The sequence below is a fragment of the Pongo abelii genome, chromosome 2, assembly GCF_028885655.2.
Source record: "Pongo abelii isolate AG06213 chromosome 2, NHGRI_mPonAbe1-v2.0_pri, whole genome shotgun sequence".
Classification (NCBI taxonomy): domain Eukaryota; kingdom Metazoa; phylum Chordata; class Mammalia; order Primates; family Hominidae; genus Pongo; species Pongo abelii.
This window is the reverse complement of record NC_085928.1, coordinates 36,494,760-36,514,877: the sequence shown is the minus strand read 5'-3', so window position 1 is coordinate 36,514,877 and position 20,118 is coordinate 36,494,760. Positions and strand designations below refer to the sequence as shown.

The 20,118-nt window shown below is 39.6% G+C and overlaps 1 protein-coding gene across 21 annotated transcripts in view; it reads left to right on the top strand.

The window, feature by feature from the left end:
- NXPE3 (neurexophilin and PC-esterase domain family member 3) overlaps window positions 1-20,118 on the top strand; it is a 47,339-nt gene that overhangs the window by 469 nt on the left and 26,752 nt on the right. For 2 of the 21 annotated variants that reach the window (XM_063721540.1, XM_024244005.3), the window contains exons 2-5: window positions 138-283; window positions 2,448-2,628; window positions 2,996-3,113; window positions 5,722-6,009. In XM_063721540.1, the coding sequence (XP_063577610.1) occupies window positions 5,917-6,009 (93 nt within the window). In that variant the 5' untranslated portion in view covers window positions 138-283; window positions 2,448-2,628; window positions 2,996-3,113; window positions 5,722-5,916. 21 annotated transcript variants of the gene reach the window in all.

Here is a 20,118-nt window from a genome sequence, read left to right as displayed (position 1 = left end):
TCAGTTTCCTTGACTTGCGGCAACGCCACAGCTCGGTGCAGTTCGGACCTTCACGCCGCAGCAAAAGACTTCTGTCCCCCAGGCACCTTCACTAACCCGGTGCGGAGCACTTGGCGACGCCTCCCTGCCCGTTTCAGGTCTCTCGGCTCATCGCTGCTCTGGGCACCAGCTGCCTCTTGGCTGGCGCTGCTGTCACACGGTGGACTGTTCTGGCCTTACTGAGCTGCCGTTTGGGGACATCGGATTCAGGTCGTATGGGGAGAAACGAGTGTAACTTTACAAGGTGTGATATGGAGACCCTGGCCTGTTGCCCATTTCTGCCTGATCAAAGGCCACTAGGGTGGTAATAAGAGGGGTTCCGAGGCAGGATTTATGCAAAATTGTAAATTTTCTTTGCTTTTCATTATTTACATTAAAGGGGGATTGTTGCCACATTTCCTAAAGGTAAAGAATCACACTGCTCTGGTGGGCCTCCCCACACCTCACTGTGGTTAATTATCATTTGGAACATCAGGATATATTTGAAACTGGCAGAACTCCCAGACCCTGATAATTGTTTGGAGGCAGCAGCATACTATTTCTCCGTAGTGTTTGGGTTCTGCTTTTCTTTGACTTTGTTTAGTATTTTTTTTTCCATGTCTGTTATCCTCACAATCTCTTTGGGACCGATAGAGTGCTGTTATTTGTTACTGAGAAAGGAAACGAAGGGATAAATCACTGAAGTGGGGTTAGCCTTCCCCATTACCTGGGAATTGGGTTGTCCTGATGCGACAATTTAAGTTACAATTCGGACATCATTTTGGAAAGGCCATCCTTTTACCAACTGAAACGAATAACAGTCCCTGGCCACTCTATACTAGTGGTTCTCCCACTTGGCTGTATGTTGTAATCATCTCGGGACCTTTTTTAAAAAAGCTGCTTTTTGAGCCTTTTCCTACAGATTCTGATTTAATTGTTTGAGTGGGGCCCAGTTTGTTTGTATTTTAAAAAGCTTCCACGATGATTATTAATGTTCATGCAGGGTTGAGGACCATAACCTATCAATGTGTTCAATATTTAAAAAATAGCACTTAGTACAGTGTGACTTATATAACTGATTTTATTACTTCTCCACTTGCTATGTAACCTCCATGAATACATGGGGCCCTGCTTTGGAAGAAGGGCAAGGAAAGGTCCAGATGAGTCAGCACTTTGTGCATGTGAGGCTGCGGGACACAAAGGAGAAATGGAATCTGTGGAAACAAGTCCTGCAGACTACTGCCCCTGCTTCATCTTTTTTCAAGGATTGACCCTATTTGGTTAACCCGTCATTGTTGGGGTCCTGGATGGGTCTCCAGTTCTTCATTCTGTAGATCCTGCCCTGTTTCAAGGTCTTACTCAGCATCCTATGAAATACAGCTACTCTTTGCAAAGTTTGAAATATATGCATTTAAGTGTAGATATTTTCCATGTAAATCTGTGCTTTTGTCTCTTACTATTGTTCTGAACTATATATTCTGAACTAAAGTTCCAGACACTTGCTGTGACTAGTACAGTTACATTTATGTGGCTAACAGGTCAGAGTAGTTAGGATAGGGACTGCCTCAGAAACTGGACAGTTTCTATGCAGTTGTCCTATAATATATTATCTTTGTGGAATGGTTGCCTGAGAACATTAGCTCCCCAGAGGATAGGGTTGCTGTCTGATTTTCTTTGTTTAGTATTGAACTCAGGAATTTCATTTGTGTTACTGACAATTGTAATTCCAAATGATGTAAGCGACTACTCTGTAATTCTCTTGTGAGATGGGGGTAGGAACCCTAATGGCAGTCTGGGGTTGTTGTCACAGGCCATAAAGAAGTTAGATTGGCCACTATGAGTCTTGGATATGGAAGTAGGCTTAATAAAAATTTGGCAGAACACTTCCAACAAATACTGGGTTCCACATGTAAGGCAGAGCATGCATTTAACTTTTTGCTTGTTCTTTGCACATATTATAAAAATAAAGCATAAGTAAGTGGTGGTCTGACGTTTGAAAACAGGATCACTCAAGTTTAGATTCCTTGAATAATAACTTTTAGATCTGTACAGATACCCCTTTTTTCTGTAGGGGAAAACAAGATCATTGGATCATTGAACTACATAATTACAATAGTTTTTAAGAAAAATAACATTTGGAGCTTTTATCTTTGGTTTATATTTTTTCACTTATATTGCTGTTTATAAAGTTTTGAGCTTCAGCCAAGGTCTGAGAGTGATTTACCAGGTTGAAGTTCATGTATTTAAATAGACTATTTAAATTACTGTTTTTCATTACTAAGGAAAAGGAAACGTTCCTGTGCCCACTCCTCCCACTATATCATGTATAACTCTCTGCCTGTAAAATTGTACTCTTAATTTCTAATGTTTTTCTTTACTTCATTTTCAGTATCTTTAACCTTTATATCATATGCATATTTTTGTTTCAGCAAGAAGAATTGTATAAAAATGTAAAAAACATTTATGTGTGCTTCAAATGTGGCATGAAAAAAATGAGGACCTCTGGTGAAAATGGCCTGAGTTTAGAATTTCATGCTGGAAGGAAAGTTGGACGTAACTTCTAATTTCTAGTTCCAGTAAGCATCTCTTCTTGGAAAATTTCCAAAAAAGGTAAATTACATTGAATTATATATTTTTATTTTTTTGCTTAATCTGAGGAACTTTTTTCTAGAATCATTCCCTGCCAACACTGTGGTTATTACTTGATTTTAAGGCTCCTTGCAAATAGCTTTCCTGTTATAATGTGTAGGTTTTATGTTTATAGGAAAATACCAGAAACCTGTTACAGTTTTTTTTTACACTGCAATTACCTCATGCTGTGAAATAGTTTTCTTCTTTTACTTAAAAATCTTTCAGTTTAAGTTGAATTGATTTCACAGATATGATTTAATGCTTTGTTTCTGCTATGTCTCATCTTTAATTTTTACTTTTAGAAATTGGTTTTATTCTTTATTTTATTTTATTTTTTTTGAGACAGAGTCCTGCTCTGTTGCCCAGGCCGGAGTACATTGGTGTGATCATGGTTCACTGCAGCCTCGACCTCCCAGGCTCAAGCAATTCTCCTACCTCAGCCTCCTGAGTAACTGGGACTATAGGTGCGTACTACCATGCCCAGCTAATTAAAAAAAAAATTTTTTTTTGGGTGGAGTTGAGGGTCTCACTATCTTGCCTCGGCTAGTCTTGCACTCCTGGTCTCAAGCAAACCTCCTGTCTTGGCCTCCCAAAGTGTTGGGATTATTGGCGTGAGCCACCATGCCTGGCCCAGCTTTATTCTTTGTATTTGTGATTTTTATTTCCCGGTGAAAAATTAGGACATACAGATAAAGGAGAAAACAAAAACTGCCCAGAGGTGACAACTATTAAAATTTTAGTATATATCTTTTCTTTTTTTTTGAGACGGAGTCTCCCTCTGTCGCCCAGGCTGGAGTGCAGTGGTGTGATCTCGGCTCACTGCAAGCTCTGCCTCCCAGTTTCACGCTGTTTTCCTGCCTCAGCCTCCCGAGCAGCTGAAACTACAGGCACCCGCCACCACGTCTGGCTAATTTTTTGTATTTTTTGTAGAGACGGGGTTTCACCATGTTAGTCAGGATGGTCCCGATCTCCTGACCTTGTGATCCACCCGCCTCAGCCTCCCAAAGTGCTGAGATTACAGGCGTGAGCCACCGCACCCGGCCTAGTATATATCTTTTCAAAGAGAGGTCTGTCTAGTGTGCCTCACGCAACATCTATTTAGGTGTACAAGTGGGTCTCTCAAATGTCAGTGCTCTACTTATAGCACAAAGTCAGATCTTTCCTGGCACGATCCTCCTAAATTATTGTCAGTAGAAGCCTCTAGCTGGGAAGGGCTTCTTACATTGCTGCCTCTAGTCCTATAGTTCTTTTGCTTAAGAGTCTCCTGCCCTTACCTTCTTCCTGCATCACTGAGAGCTATGTGCCGCTGCTGCCTGGCTGAACCACACTGATGTCCTTTAAATGGCTAGTGTCCACACAATGCATGACCATACCTATGGTGCAACTAAATTCCTATGGACTACCATCTTTGGTCTTTTCCCTGTCTGGCCATCGTGGAAACCTGATTTTTTTTTTATGGACAACTTTTTGAGAAGGATTTCGATGGCAGAACAGTTGGGACCCTGATGACAGAGTTATCCTCTATTTTACAGCCAGTTTCTTCCAAGAAGTTATAGACAGTTTGAGGTGGATGAGCTCCTGGATATTGGAGAGAGGAGGTGTCAGGAAATGGAGAAGCACAGTCTTTCACAGCTCCTGGCATCCCTGTGGAGGTGGACAGGACTGGTGGATTTATTTCTCCTTAAGAAGGGACTGACATTTTGTCTAATATGAGTGTAAGCTTTTCAGGGGGAATTTCTGGCACTTAGTACAGTGTGTGGTACAGCATAGGCCTCCATAATTATTTGTTGCATAGATGGTTGAATCATTGTGTACCATGTAAAGAACTAAGTACCTTGAGCAAATCAGAAAAGTATGATGCAGTATCATTAAGTTGCTTTTCTCTGATATATGGTTTTTTAAAAAAAATAGTCATAATTGCTGTAGTCTGGTTTGAGAGATAAGAAATACAAATGGAGTGTGAGGGAGAAAAAAATACAAATAGAGATCAGTGGAGAAGTGAAAATAATAAGTGCTATGGGAACTCTGAGGATGGAGAGCTTGTTGGAATGGCTCACCCTTGTCTCCTTTGTGAAGCTGATTGGCACTGTCATTGTGGTTGGGACTGGTTCAGACAGGTGAGGCAGAGGAGTGAGAATGGGGGCTTGCCAGGTCCAACACAAAGTGGAGGGGAGAGTTGATGTAGCTGAGCTATTCTGAGATACTCTGCACCATGATTTTGTACCCTTTCTGCCTTTATTTCTGTGTCCTGCCCTTCATGGAAAGTCTCCCTGGGGATAGAATACTAGGACATTTTCTGTTTACCTGTATCAGAATGGCAAGTGGAAAGAGCATTTGAATTTGTTACGTGGGAGAACAGTTAGGCACGGCTGACTCTGAAGTCCTTTGCCTCTAGCAGGTGTGATGAAGGATTTTGGGATCCTGTTACCCATTTTTCAAGCTTGACTTTCCTCTCCCACATCTTCCAGGCAGGTGTGTGTCTTCCTGTGCCTTATTACGTAGCTGAGGGAGCATCAGGACCACATATGTGGTGGGGAGAGCTGGAAACCTAAAGAGTGTGTCACATCTCCTGCCATACCTCTGTATGAGAGGGGTAGCACTTCTTGTTTGCCAGAGAATGTCAGGATGCTTTGCACAGTATCCCAGAGCTCTTCATGAAAACAGTTTCCTCTTCATGTTCTTTAAGTGTAATTAATGTAGCAGTGTTACATAACTTAAAGGGAAGGGGAAGGGAAGTGATTTTATTGACTGAGGTCTCTGTAGAAATTTAACAGTTACTTTTATTTCACAATTTCTGAGTTTGAAGACATACTTCTTTGCTTTCTTAAAAGTTAAAACCTAAATAGGCAATAGGGGAAATATTGTATTTACATAGAAGCCTGACACCGGGAAAGGAAACTTTGAGGAGATTGTCTGGAAATGAAAAGATGTTACTGTGCTCTGGCTCTTTGCTTTCTCCTTGTGACTTCGGGCCTTAGATAAGGTTAAGGAAGAGGAAATGTGATGTTTTTCCTCTCACCCCACCCTAGGCCATTGCAATTGGTGATGTTCTCTCATCTCTCCTCTTTGAAGGAGTTCTTTGAAGAAAAATGTGCTTCTTGAATCAACTGCAGTCTCTCCTCTACATAAGAGCTCTTAAGGGTACTAGCAGGATAGAAGCAAATGAAACTGAAAGCTCATCTGCAGCTCAGAAAAACAAAGACATGGAATTTTAAAGAGTGAAGGTAGCATGGTGTCGGCCATGGGTGAACAAGACACAGCCAGACAATGTGGACCAATTTCTTCAAACTACGGCTTTTCTGCTGTCTGCTTGCAGTGTTGATGGTAGTGGTGCTGGTCGTCAATGTTACTCAGGTAGAGGTGAGTACCTAGTATATATAATCCCTCATAACTAAGGGAGCCGAGTCTGGGGATTTGGGGCTAACTAGCCTGGGAAAACATTGGTTATCGGAAGCTTATCGTAGTCACAGTTCTTGTTTTCATTTATTCATGAAGTATTTGCGTGCTCACAATGGTTATATACTGTGCTAGTCACCGAGGGTACAGTGAAGACATTTCTTCACTTATGGGCCTTTCTTTCTAGAGCTCACATTGTAAGTGTGCATGGAAGAAAAGTAGTAGTAATTATAATCACATAATAATATTAATCATAATTGGAGATTGTGAAAAGTGCAATAAGGAAAGGGAGCTATTCTAGGATACCTTTAGAGTGATGAAGGAAAAACCTCTTCAAGGAGGGGACCTTTCAGTCAACCCATGGAAAAAAGCTGAAGGAGTATTTCAAGGGAGGGAGTAGATGAGTCTGTGTTGGAGATTACTAGATGGTACTCAGGGACCATGTCTTACTGAACCCCTCACAAGGGCCTGTCACTAAGAAGGTACTTAGTAGTGTTCCTTCTTCCCTGTCCCCAGCCCCAACATGAACTCATATAACCAAAATTTATGGTGGAGTTTCTGTATAAAGGATGCCGTCCTTTTGTTTTGTTGGCTTGTGGTACTTCTCAGATTACATATCCAACTTAATTATGGCATTTCTTTTCTTATTGGGTTTTATTAGCCTAAGATGCTCTAGAAGCTAAGCCATAGGCTTTTAAAAAAATTTCTCCTGCTGGAATCAACTTTGTGGTTTTTAGCAGAACACCTAATCTTTCTGTGAAATGGGCACACTAAGGTCCTACAGATCTTTTTCTGTGCGCTATGAGTAAAACTTTGGAGAATGTGAAGTAATTCTGTTAAAGATTCTGTGAAAGATTTCCTATTAGAAATAGGCTTAAGGCATAAAGGCTAGGTATTTCTTCTTTTTCTTTGCTTAAACTGTTCTTGCATGTTTTACTATATAAGATACTACCAATCCTACACCGATAGTTCCTTTTACCTGGAAGCTGTTGATGATGTGTCTAGATATTTTAGAAACTCCTCTTTTTTTAAAGTATTTTTTGTGGTGAATAACATAACATAGAATTTGTCATTTTAACCATTTTTAAGTGTACAATTGAGTAGCATTAAGTACATTCACATTGTTGTGCAATCACCACCACCATCTATGTCTACAACTTTTTCATCTTCCCAAACTGCAGCTCTTTACCCTTTAAACAGTGATTACCTAGGTCAGGCGCAGTGGCTCATGCCTGTAATCCCAGCACTTTGGGAGGCTGAGGTGGGAGGATCCCTTGAGGTCAGGAGTTCAAGACCATCCTAGTCAACGTGGTGAAACCCCGTCTCTATTAAAAATACAAAAATTAGCTGAGCGTGGCGGTGCACGCCTGTAATCCCAGCTATTTGGGAGGCTGAAGCATGAGAATCACTTGGACCTGGGAGGCAAAGGTTGCTGTGAGCCGAGATCATGCCACTGCACTCCAGCTTGGGCTACAGAGGGAGACTGTCTCAAAAAAAAAAAAAAAAAAAAAAACCGAAAAAACAATGATTACCCATTCCTGCCTATCCCCTGCCCCTGGCATTCACTCTTCTACTTTGTGTCTCTATGAACTTGACAACTCTAAGTACCTTATACCAGTGGAATCATATGATATTTGTCCTTTGTTTGTTTGTTTGAGACAGAGTCTCGCTCTGTTGCCCAGGCTGGAGTGCAATGGCACGATCTTGGCTCACTGCAACCTCTGCCTCCTGGGTTCAAGCGATTCTCATGCCTCAGCCTTCCGAGTAGCTGGGATTACAGGCATGTGCCACCACGCTTAGCTAATTTTTGTATTTTTAGTAGAGATGGTGTTATGCTATTTGATCAGGCTGGTCTTGAACTCCTGACCTCAAACGATCCTCCCACCTTGGCCTTCCAAAATGCTGGGATCACAGGTGTGAGCCATGAAGCCTGGCCTGGTATTTGTCTTTTTGTGATTGGCTTATTTCTGTTAGCATAATGTCCCTAAGGTTCACTCATGTAGCAAGTATCAGAATTTCTTTTCTTTTTAAGGCTGAGTAGTACTTCTCTGTCTACACATAGACGGAGGAATATTATTCAACCTTAAAAAGGAAGGAAATTCTGATACATGCTACAGCATGTACATACATACCACATTTTGTTTATCCATTCATCTGACATTTGGGTTGTTTCTACCTTCTGGCTATAATGGATAACAGGTATTTCTTCAAGACTCTGCTTTTAATTCTTTGGAATAGGTACCCGCAAATGGAATTGCTGGATTATATGGTAATTTTAATTTTTTGAGGAACCACCATATTGTTTTCCATAATAGCTGCATCATTTTTTATCCTTATCAACAGTACACAAGGGTTCCAATTTCTTTGCATCCTCGCCAGTACTTGTTACTTTGTTTTTTTGATAGTAGCCTTCTTTGTGGATGTGAGGTAATGTATAACAGTAGTTTTAATTTGCATTGCCATAATTATTAATGATGTTGAGCATCTTTCTATCATGTGCTTTTGGATAAATATCCAATTCCTGTACTCATTGTTTAATGGAGTTGTTTGTTTTTTGTTGTTGTTGAGTTGTAGGAGTTCTTTATATGTTCTGGATATTCATTCCTTATCAGACATATGCTTTGCAAATATTTTCTCCCATTCCATAGGTTGCTTTTTCACTCTGATTTTGTCCTCTGATACATAAAAATTTTTACTTTGGATGTAGTCCAGTTTATCTGTTTTGACTTTTGTTGCCTGTGTATTTGGTGTCATATCCAAGAAGTCATCACCAAATTCAATGTTGTAAGACCTTTCCTCTGTGTTTTCTTCTAAGAGTTTTATAGTTTTAGCTCTTACGTTTAGGTCTTTGATCTACTTTGTTATCCTTTAAAAAAATTGTGATGAAAACACATAAAATTTGGTATCTTAGTTATTTTTAGGCGTACAGGTCAGTAGCATTAAGTCTTTTTTTTTGAGACGGAGTCTTGCTCTGTTGCCCAGGTTGGAGTGCAGTGGCATGATCTCGGCTCACTGCAACCTCCTCCTCCCAGGTTCAAGTGATTCTCTTGCTTCAGCCTCCCGAGTAGCTGGGATTACAGGCGTCTGCCACCATGCCCAGCTAATTTTTGTATTTTTAGTAGAGATGGGGTTTTGCCATGTTGGCCAGGCTGGTCTTGAACTCCTGACCTCAGGCGATCCACCCACCTTGGTCTCCCAAAGTGCTGGGATTATGAACATGAGCCACCATGCCTGGCCTCAGTAGCATTAAGTCTTATTTACATTGTCTTGGAATAGATTTCCAAAACCTCTTTTATCTTTTTAATATCTGTAGAATTGTGTTTATCTTATTACTCCTGATCACTCTGACCAGAGATTTGTGTTTTATTGATCTTTTTTGAAGAACCAGCTTTTGATTTCATTTTCTGTATTTTTTCTGTTTTTTTGTTTGGTCAATTTCCATTCTGATCTTTATTATTTCCCTTCTTCTGTTTACTTTGGATTTAATTGTCTCTTCCTAGTTTCTTAAAGTGATAGCTAAAGTCATTGTTTTGAGATCTTTCTTTTCTAATTAAATGTTTAATGCTATAAATTTTCTTCTACAAGGCTGGGTGTGGTGGCTTAGGCCTGTAATCCCAGCACTTTGGGAGGCTGAGATGGGAGGATCACCTGAGGCCAGAAGTTTGAGACCAGCCTGGGCAACATAGTGAGACCCCATCTCTACAAAAAATTTTGAAAAATTAGCTGAGTGTAGTGGTGTGTGCCTGTTGTCCTAGCTACTTGGGAAGCTGAGACAGGAGAATACCTTGAGCCCAAGAGTTTGACTTTATGGTGAGCTATGATCATGTCACTGCACTTCAGCTTGGGCAGCAGGGTGAGACCCTGTCTCTAAAAAAATAAAAATAAAAATAATAAAAAATTTATTTCTATATACTGCTCTAATGTATACCACACATTTAGATATTGTTCTCATTTTCATTTTCATTCAGCTGAACTACATTCTAATTTCCCTTTTTCTTTTCTTTAACCCTTGTGTTATTTAGGTTTTTTTGCGACAAATTTTCACTGTCACCTAGGCTGGAGTGCAGTGGCATGCTCATGGCTCACTGCAGCCACAACCTTTGGGCTCAAGTGATCCTCCCACCTCCCCCTCCCAAGTAACTGGGACTACAGGTGTCTGCAACCATGCCCAGCTAATTTTTTACGTTTTTGCAGAGATGGGGTCTCACTATGTTGTCCAGGCTTTTTTCAAACTTCTGGACTCAAGCGATCCTCCTGCCTAAGCCTCCCAAAGTGCTGCGATTACAGGTGTGAGCCACTGCATCCAGCCCCATATATTATTTAGAAGTGTTATTTAACTTTCAAATATTTAGATATTTTGCAAATACCTTTCTGTTATTGAGTCCTCATTTAATTCCCCTGAGAGCATACTTTGTATGACTTGAATTCTTTTAAAACATTATTGAGATTTGTTTATGGCACAAAATATGATCTATTTTGGTATATATTCTATGTGTACTGGAAAGGAATGCGTTCTGCTTTTATTGTGTGCAGTATGCTATAAATGTCAGTTAGATCAACATGGTTCATGGTGTTGGTCGTCTTCTGTAGATCCTTACTATTTTCTGTCTACATGCTCTATCAGTTATTGAAAGAATATTGAAATCTTTCACTATAATTGTGAATTTGTCTATTTCACCTTGCATTTCTGTCAGTTTTCACTTCATGTGTTGTGAAATTCTGTTCTTAGGTACATAAATGTTTAGAATTGTGTCCTCTTGATGAATTTAGTTGCTTTGTCATCATGAGTTGGCCTTCTTCATGCTTGGTAAAATTCTTTGCTCCGAAATGTACTCTATATGATATTGTATAACCACTCTAGCTTTCCTTTGTTTGCTGTTAGCAATTATATCTTTTTCCATAATTTTATTATTTTTTATTTTTTTTGAGACAGGGTCATGCTCTGTTGCCCGGGCTGGAGTGCAGTGGCACGACCATGGCTCACCACAACCTCTGTCTCGCAGGCTCAAGTGATCCTCTCCTCTCAGCCTCCTGAGTAGCTGGGACAACAGGTGTGCACCACCATGTCTGGCTAATTTTTTGTATTTTCTTTTTAGATACGGGGTTTCGCCACGTTGCCCAGGCTGGTCTTGTACTCCTGGGCTCAAGTGATCCAGCTGCCTTGGCCTTCCAAAGTGCTGGGATTACAGGTGTGAGTCACCACACACAGCTAGTTATTATTTTTTAAACCTATTTGTGTTTTTATATTTATTTATTGAATTGTATTTTTTTTAAAACTTTTATTTTAGGTTTGGGGGTACATGTGAAGGTTTGTTACATACGAAAGCATATGTCATGGGGGTTTGTGTACATATTATTTCATCACCCAATTATTAAGCCCAGTACCCTCTCTGCTCCTCTCCCTCCTCCCACTCTCCCTGCTCAAGTAAACCCCAGTGTCTGTTGTTTCCTTCTTTGTGTTCATAAGTTCTTATCATTTAGTTCCCACTTACAAGTGAGTACATGCCGTATTTGGTTTTCTGTTCCTGTGTTAGTTTGCTAAGGATAACAGCCTACAGCTCCATCCATGTTCCCACAAAAGATATGATCTCTTTCATTCTTATGGCTGCATAGTATTCCATGCTGTGTATGTAATATAAGAATTTCTTGCATTTTCTTATATTTTTTATGGAACATAAAATTTTCTTTATCCAGTCTGTTATTTATTTATTTATTTTTGGGTCAGAGTCTTGCACTGTCACCTGGGCTGGAGTGCAGTGGCACGATCTCTGCTCACTGCAACCTCCGCCTCCCGGGTTCAAGTTATTCTCCTGCCTCAGCCTCCCGAGTAACTGGGATTACAGATGCCCACCACCACGCCTGGCTAGTTTTTGTATTTTTAGTAGAGACATGGTTTCACTATGTTGGCCAGGCTAATCTCGAACTCGTGATCTGCCTGCCTCAGCCTCCTAAAGTGCTGAGATTACAGGTGTGAGCCACTGTGCCCGGCCTTATCCAGTCTGTTTTTGATGGGCATTTAGGTTGATTCCATGTCTCTGCTATTGTGAATAGTGCTGCAGTGAACATTTGCATGCATGTGTCTTTATGGTACAATGATTTCTATTCCTCTAGGTATATACTCTGTAATAAGATTGCTGGGTGGAATGGTAGTTCTGCTTTTAGGTCTTTGAGGAATTGCCATAATGCTTTCCACAATCGTTGAACTAATTTATGCTCACACCAACACTGTATAAGTGTTCCCTTTCCTCTTCAGCGTTGCCAGCATCTGTTATTTTTTGACTTTTTAATAATAGCTATTCTGACTGGTGTGAGATCTCACTGTGGTTTTGATTTGCATTTCTCTAATGATCAGTGATATTGAGCTCTTTGGCCGCATGTGTGTCTTCTTTTGAGAAGTTTCTGTTCATATCCTTTGCCCATCTTTTAATGGGGTTGTTTCTCTCTTGTAAATTTGTTTAAGTTCCTTATAGATACTGGATATTAGACCTTTGTCAGATGCATAGTTTGCAAATATTTTCTACCATTCTGCAGGTTGTCTGTTTACTCTATTGATAGTATCTTTTGCTGTGCCAAAGCTCTTAAGTTTAATTAGATCCCAGTTGTCAATTTCTGCTTTTTTTGCAATTGCTTTTGGTGTTTTTGTCATGAAATCTTTGCCCATTCCTATGTCTGGGATGGTGTTGCCTAGGTTGTCTTCTAGGGTTTTTACAGTTTTGGATTTTACATTTAAATCTTTAATCCATCTTGAGTTGATTTTTGTATGTAGTATAAGGAAGGGGTCCAGTTTCAATTTTTTGCATATGGCTAGCCGGTTATTCCAGCACCGTTTATTGAATAGGGAGTCTTTTCCTCATTGCTTGTTTTTGTCAGCTTTGTTGAACATCAGATTGGTCATGAATGTGTGGCCTTGTTTCTGGATTCTCTATTCTGTTTTGTTGGTCTCTGTGCCTGTTTTTGTACCAGTACTATTCTGTTTTGGTTACTGTTGCCTTGTTGTATAGTTTGAAGTCAGATAACATGATGACACCAGCTTTATTCTTTTTGCTTAGGATTGCCTTGGCTATTTGGGCTCTTTTTGGTTCCATATGAATTTTAAAATAGTTTTTTCTGGTTTTGTGAAGAATGTTGTCGGTAGTTTGATAGGAGTAGCATTGAATCTGTCAATTGCTTTGGGCAGTATAGCCATTTTAATTATATTGATTCTTCTTATGAATGAGCATGGAATGTTCTTCCATTTCTTTGTGTCTTCTCTGATTTATTTGAGTAGTGTTTTGTAATTCTAATTTTAGAGCTCTTTCACCTCCCTTGTTAGCTGTATTCATGAGTATTTTATTCTTTTTGTGGCAACTGTGAATGGGATTGCCTTTCTGATTTGGCTCTCAGTTTGGCTGTTGTTGATGTATAGGAATGCTGGTGATTTTTGTACATTGTTTTTGTATTCTGAAACTTTGCTGAAGTTGTTTATTAACTAGAGGAGCTTTTGGGCTGAGATTATGGGTTTTTCTAGATATAGAATCATGTCGTCTGCAAACAGAGATAGTTTGATTTCCTCTCTTCCTATTTGGATGCTCTTTATTTCTTTCTCTTGCCTGATCCTCTGGCTAGGATTTCCAGTGTTGAATATAAGTGGTGAGAGGTGACATGCTTTTCTTGTGCTGGTTTTCACAGGGAATGCTTCCAGCTTTTGCTCATTCATATGATGTTGTCTGTGGTGTTTTTATATTTAAAGCAGGTTTCTTCTAGCTAGCATGTAATTGGATCTTGTTTTTTATCTAATCTGACAATCTCTGCCTTTTAGTTGGGGTGCTTAGCCTGTTTACATTTAATATATTTTTTGAAAACATTATGGTTACATCTACCATTTTGCTGTTTGTTTTTTATTTGTCCCACCTCTTCTCTGTTCCCTTCTTCCTTTTTTTCTGCCTTTTTTTTTTTTTTGTATTAATTGACAAGGTCTTTTTTTTTTAATCTGTGCTTTTCCAGTCTGGCTGGTAGGAAGTACTATTCCTGTATAAACTCAGGTTATATTGTTTTTATTTTTATTTTTGCTTTCAGGTAGTTCTTTCCCCAGCCTCCAATAGTTTCCTTATACACATATGCTTATCATTGCTCTGTTGAATACTTGAGTGGAACTGTCTGTAGATCTCCTGAGTTATTTTTCTTCACAGTTGTTCTGCTTTCCTGTGAATTATAATCACCATGGCCTTTAAGACTCTCAGCCTCATCTCTTTGCCTTGGGTGCTTTGCCGTGCTCCACCGGGGCTCCTCTTCCTGTGCTGCAGCCTGGAAACTCTCAAGACACTAAGCTAAGGACAGTCCTTGGGCTCACCTCGTTTGTTTACTGTCTCTCAGGCATCACTGTGTTTTATTGTCTGACGCCTAGTGTCTGGAAAACCATTGTTTCATGTATTTTGCCTTTTTTTTTTCAGTTGTTTCATGTAGGAGGCTAAATCGCATTACTGTTTCTCTATCTTCACTGGAAGTGGAAGTTTGAGGGACTTGAATTTGTGGAGAAAGAGATTATAGAGAAGCTGAAGAGGGGGAGGAGAGGATGAGATCTAGAGCACAGATGGAGCATATAACCTTTTATAGGACAAGGAGCATGAATATATTGTGAGTATTCTTGTTATTTTATTAACTATATAGGAGGAGCCATGTTCCTTCCTCTGACCTAAGAGGGAAAGATATACTGATGGTTGGCAATGCAGATACATTTGCTCAGAGAGTAGGACATTCAGGGAGTTTCTGGCTGTGAAGAAGATGGAAGGTAGAAGGAGGGTAGAGCCCAGGAAGTTTGTGTACAGGGGTTTGAAATAATGGTTTTCTAGATGGAGTTCGAAATAATGAATTTCTAGATGGAGTAGGATGGCAGAGGGACAATAAATTTCAAGACCTTAAGTGTGCATGGCACTTACTGCATTGGTTTTGTGAATGTGTGTGTTAATTTTATCATATTCAACACACAAAGTATTATAATAGACAAAAAAAGATAGTTGTGTAGGTCTTGGGTAGAGAAGGAGGAAGGTAAAGGGAGAGACAGAGAGACTTGAGAGGGTAGGCCGCAGTCCCACATCAGTAATGTTATAACAGTCAGGAAGGAATGTTAGAAAATTATTCTTTTGTTCTACTTTAGTTCTTGGAAACTTCTGTACTTAATGCCGGCTAAAGGCTCTAATTATTTGAACGAACTAACTCTTCTCTACTGAATGGAGAAGGCAGGTATCAATATTGAGTAAACAGTTGTGATATTGAAAATCAGATGCGTCTTTTAGTGGAGTGAGCTATAAGCATTTTCACCTGTCTGAAGAGGTCATCTTGTCCAGCATGATACTGTTGTCATGAATTTTAAGCTGCTTATTACTGTGATGATAATTGATAAAGAAGCTTGGAGTAAATGGGGAAAAGGCTCTGGCTCTGAAATTTGGCAGTCTCTCACTCTCTAATCCCTTTCCATACTATGCTTCTGACACTCACTATACTCTTATGATTGGAGTATCTTATTAGTTTCTAAAACGCAGACTCAATTTTAATTAAAAATATTACATAAGCTGGGCACAATGGCTCATGCCTGGATTCCTAGCACATTGGGAGGCCCAGGTGGGCGGATCATCTGAGGTCGGGAGTTTGAGACCAGCTTGGCCAACATGGTGAAACCCCCGTCTCTACTAAAAATACAAAAAAGCTGAGCATAGTAGCGGGTGCCTATAATCCTAGCTACTCGGGAGGCTGAGACATGAGAATCACTTGAATCTGGGTGTCAGAGGTTGCACTGAGCTGCGATTGCACCACTGCACTTCAGCCTGGGCAACAAAGCGAGACTTACCTAAAAAAAAAAAAAAAAAAAAAAGCAGTCCATATTATGAGAAGTGAGTATTTGTAGCAATATCTAGCAAAAGGTTGGAGGGAGAATTGCAGTCTTTTATTTCTCCGATAAGCTCTCATTGAGCAAGTTCTGTATTTTTTTTCTTTTGCCTTATTCATTGATATTTTAGATATGTATTATAACACCTGTGTATTAGGGCTCTGGGCTTCAAGTAAAGACACCCGATTCAAGCTAATGGTAATATATATTACTCATTTGAATAGAAGTCAGTAGATAGGTTGGGCGTAGTTCTTTTGGGAATCAGCCTCTGTTTGTCTGTAAGCCTCTTAACTGTGCCTTCTTTTGTGTGTTACCTTTCATCTATGGCATCCTCCTTCATGGTTGATTGTAGGATGGCTACCAGAGCAATGGCGGTTTTGCTTTCTTGTACATGCCCACCTGAAGAAACAGTTGTTCTCTTGAAATGATCTCAAGATACTGTGTTTTTTCATTTGCAAGTAAAATTCAAATAGCTGTTACCAAGGGGAATTAGTGGTGCCTGGATTTGAATGCATGCAAGCATAAGCCTCCAGCAACCTCTCCTGGTTCTCATAGTCCAGAATTGGGTCACATGCCCATTCCTGAACCAGCCGTTTATCTGGGACTACCCCTCCATCAGTTAGGCCCACCCCTGAGCTGACAGATCAGCAAAAAGCATTGCTGTGGTTCAGTAGGCCAGGAGTCAAATGGATGTGGGACAGGCAATCACCATGTTCACTCCAGCCCATAGGTTATGATGGCTTGAGGAGTGAGCCATCTGTTTGGTATTTCCTCTTAGCTCTAAACCTAAAAAGATGGCGGGCGTGAAGTTGCCCTTGTCTTTAGGAAAATTAAGCAAATTGACATTTTTGCATTTTTGTCATTTGCAAGTAAAATTCAGGGGAATTACCACCAAATGTGTGGTGATTTCTGGATTGGGTTGCATGTATCAGTCAGTTGGGCAAGGAAGAGAGGAAAAGGTTAGGAAGAGGAGCTATGCTGTAAGCACATGGTGCATGATTTGGTCCTTAATGGTGTGTCACAGACTTAGAACAACTAAAAAGGAGAGGGCAGCTGGAACATTTCCTGAAAGGTAATCAGTAAGGTAATAAAGGGAATTTTTCAAAGTCAGTTTTGTTTTCCCCATGCCATTTTTTAAATGAACAAATACTGCCATATACCCCTTCACAATGAAGTCTCCTAAATGAGATTCTTTAAAATGAAAATGTGTGTATGTTAGTATAAAATCAGAGGGGAAAATACAGAATCTAAGAAGAGCATTAAACATTCTTGTATCTTGAGATTATTTTTAACTTATGTAGGATTTTGAAGTGGTTTGTTACAGGTGGGGATCCTGAGGCCTTGTTTAAGTGTTTTACTAGAAACAAGGAAATGGTATAGCTATTGAGGAGAGAGATTTTTGGTTTTGCTTTGTTGTTGTTTATTCCTCTGCAGTTTAACTAATTGCATAACGTAAGATGTAGTTGTCTACATCTTAGGTAGATGAGTTATATGCCTCACGTTAGGTATATAACTTTTTTCCTGTCCATTTGTTCCTGTATCCTGTTTACTAATAAAGTAATTCATGGAATGGATGGAAATTTCAAAGAATGGAGAATGGTATTAAGTACACAGCTGGATCCCCTCCCCATTCTTTACTCTGAGTGAATGTAGTTGCTTATTTTTAATTATTTGGATAGTTAGCACTAATTATACATTACATACTTATATCTTGATTTGTGAACTTTACGAGATATCTCCTGACTTGTTCATATGAGGCAGTGTAGCATGGGTGGTTAAGAACACAGGTCTCAATTCAGACAGCTTGGCTTCTAATCCTCTGCTGCTTCTAACCTACATGGCCTTGAGCAAGTTATTAAGCTATTCTTTGCCTCAGTTTCCTTGTTTATAAAATGGACATAATAACAGGACTTACCACATGTGATAATTTGAACATTGAATTTAAAGATTCATGTAAACTGTTTACAAGAGTATCCAGCACATAAGTGCTCACAATAAATGTTGGCTGTTTCTGGTACTGCTGTTTTTTTCTTTTTCTTTTTTTTAAGCACAGGGTCTCACTCTGTTGCCCAGGCTACAGTGCAGTGGCACAGTCATTGTTCACTATAACCTCTAACTCGTGGGCTCAAGCAATCCTCATATATACACACATATATATGTATGTATATATACACACACATATGTGTATATATGTATGTATATATACATACACACATGTGTATATATGTATGTGTATATATGTATGTGTGTGTATATATATATTTTTTTCTTTTAAAGTTTTTGAGACAAAGTCTTGTTCTGTTGTCCAGGCTGGAGTACAGTGGCACGATCTCAGCGTACTGCAACCTCTGCCTCCTGGGTTCAAGCAATTCTTGTGCTTCAGCCTCCTGAGTAGCTGAGATTACAGGTGTGCACCACCATACCCAGCTAAATTTCTGTATTTTTGGTAGAGACAGAGTTTCACCATGTTGCCCAGACTAGTCTCGAACTCTTGAGCTCAAGCGATCCCGATCTGCCCACCTCTGCCTCCCAAAATGCTGGGATTACAGGCGTGAGCCACTGTGCCCAGCCTAGTTTTAATTTATATTTATTTATTTATTTATTTGTTAGAGACAAGGTCTTGCTCTGTTGCTCAGGCTGGAGTTCCATGGTGTGATCATAGCTCACTACAACCTCAGCTCCTGGGTTCAGTGATCTTTCCAGCTCAGCCTTTCGTGTTGTTAGGACTACAGGCATATGCCACCACGCTTGGCTAACTTTAAAAAAAAATTCTTGTAGAGATGGGGTCTTGCTATGTTGCCCAGGCTGGTCTTGAACTCCTGGCCTCAAGCACTTCTTCTGCCTCAGCCTCCCAAAGTGTTGGAATTACAGGCATGAGCCACTGCACCCGATCTACTACTGTTAACATAATGAAAGATAAGGCCTCTGCTTACTTCATTCTCCATCCACAATTTGTAAAATTAATTTTATTTCTATATGTAACATTAAATAATGTATTAGACCTTTTATTTCCCCAACAGCATAAGATAATATATCTTAACTTCCTGCTCTAAGTGATGAAGAAAGCACTACTCATTCTTACTTATTTATTTATTTATTATTATTTTTTTGAGATGGAGTCTCATTCTGTCGCCCAGCCTGGAGAGCGGTGGCGCGATCTTGGCTCACTGCAACCTCTACCTCCCGGGTTCAAGCAGTTCTCTGCCTCAGCCTTCCGAGTAGCTGGGATTACAGGCTCCTGCCACCACACTCGGCTAATTTTTGTATTTTTAGTAGAGACGGGGTTTCAGCATGTTGGCCAGGCTGGTCTTGAACTCCTGACCTCGTGATCCATCTGCCTCGGCCTCCCAGAGTGCTGGGATTACAGGTGTGAGCCATCGCATCTGGCCTACTTCATTCTTTTATATTTGATTTCCACTAGTTATAATATACTTTTGCATCATTAGGTGCATTCTTTATGGATTGTGTCCTTCAAGGAATTGGTCCATTTCATCTGGGTTATCAAATTTATGGGCATAGAATTGTTCATAATGTTCCTTTATTCCTTTAATGTCCATGGGATCTGTAGTGATGGCGTCTCTTTCATTTCTGATATTAATAATTTGTGTCCTCCCTCTTTTTTTCTTAGCCTGGCTAGAGGCTTGTCAATTTTATCGATCTTTTAAAAAACCAGATTTGGGTTTCATTGATTTTTCTTTATTGATTTCCTGTTTTCAAGTTCATTGATTTCTGCTATCATATTTATTATTTTTCTTCTGCTTATTTTGGATATTGTTTGCTCTTCTTTTTCTAGTTTGCTAAGATGTAAGGTTAGATTATTGATTTTAGGTCATTTTTCTTTCCTAAAATATGTATAGTACTATGAATTTCCCTCTAAGCACTTCTCTTGCTTCATCCTATAGTGTTTAATAAATTATATGTTCACCTTCACCTAGTTAACATATTTTTAAATTTCTCATGAGATTTTGTATGTTACCCATTTGTATACCATTTTGGGATTTTTCCAGCTCTCTTTCTAGTATTGATTTCTAGTTTAATTTCATTATGGCTTAAGAGAAGACACTGTATGATTTTTATTTTAAAAAATTTTTAAGGTGCATTTTATGGCCCAGAATGTGGTCCGTTTTGGTGAATGTTCCATGTGAGCTTAATATGAAGTAGTTTACAGATGTCAACTATATCCAGTTTATTGATGGTGCTGTTGAATTCAG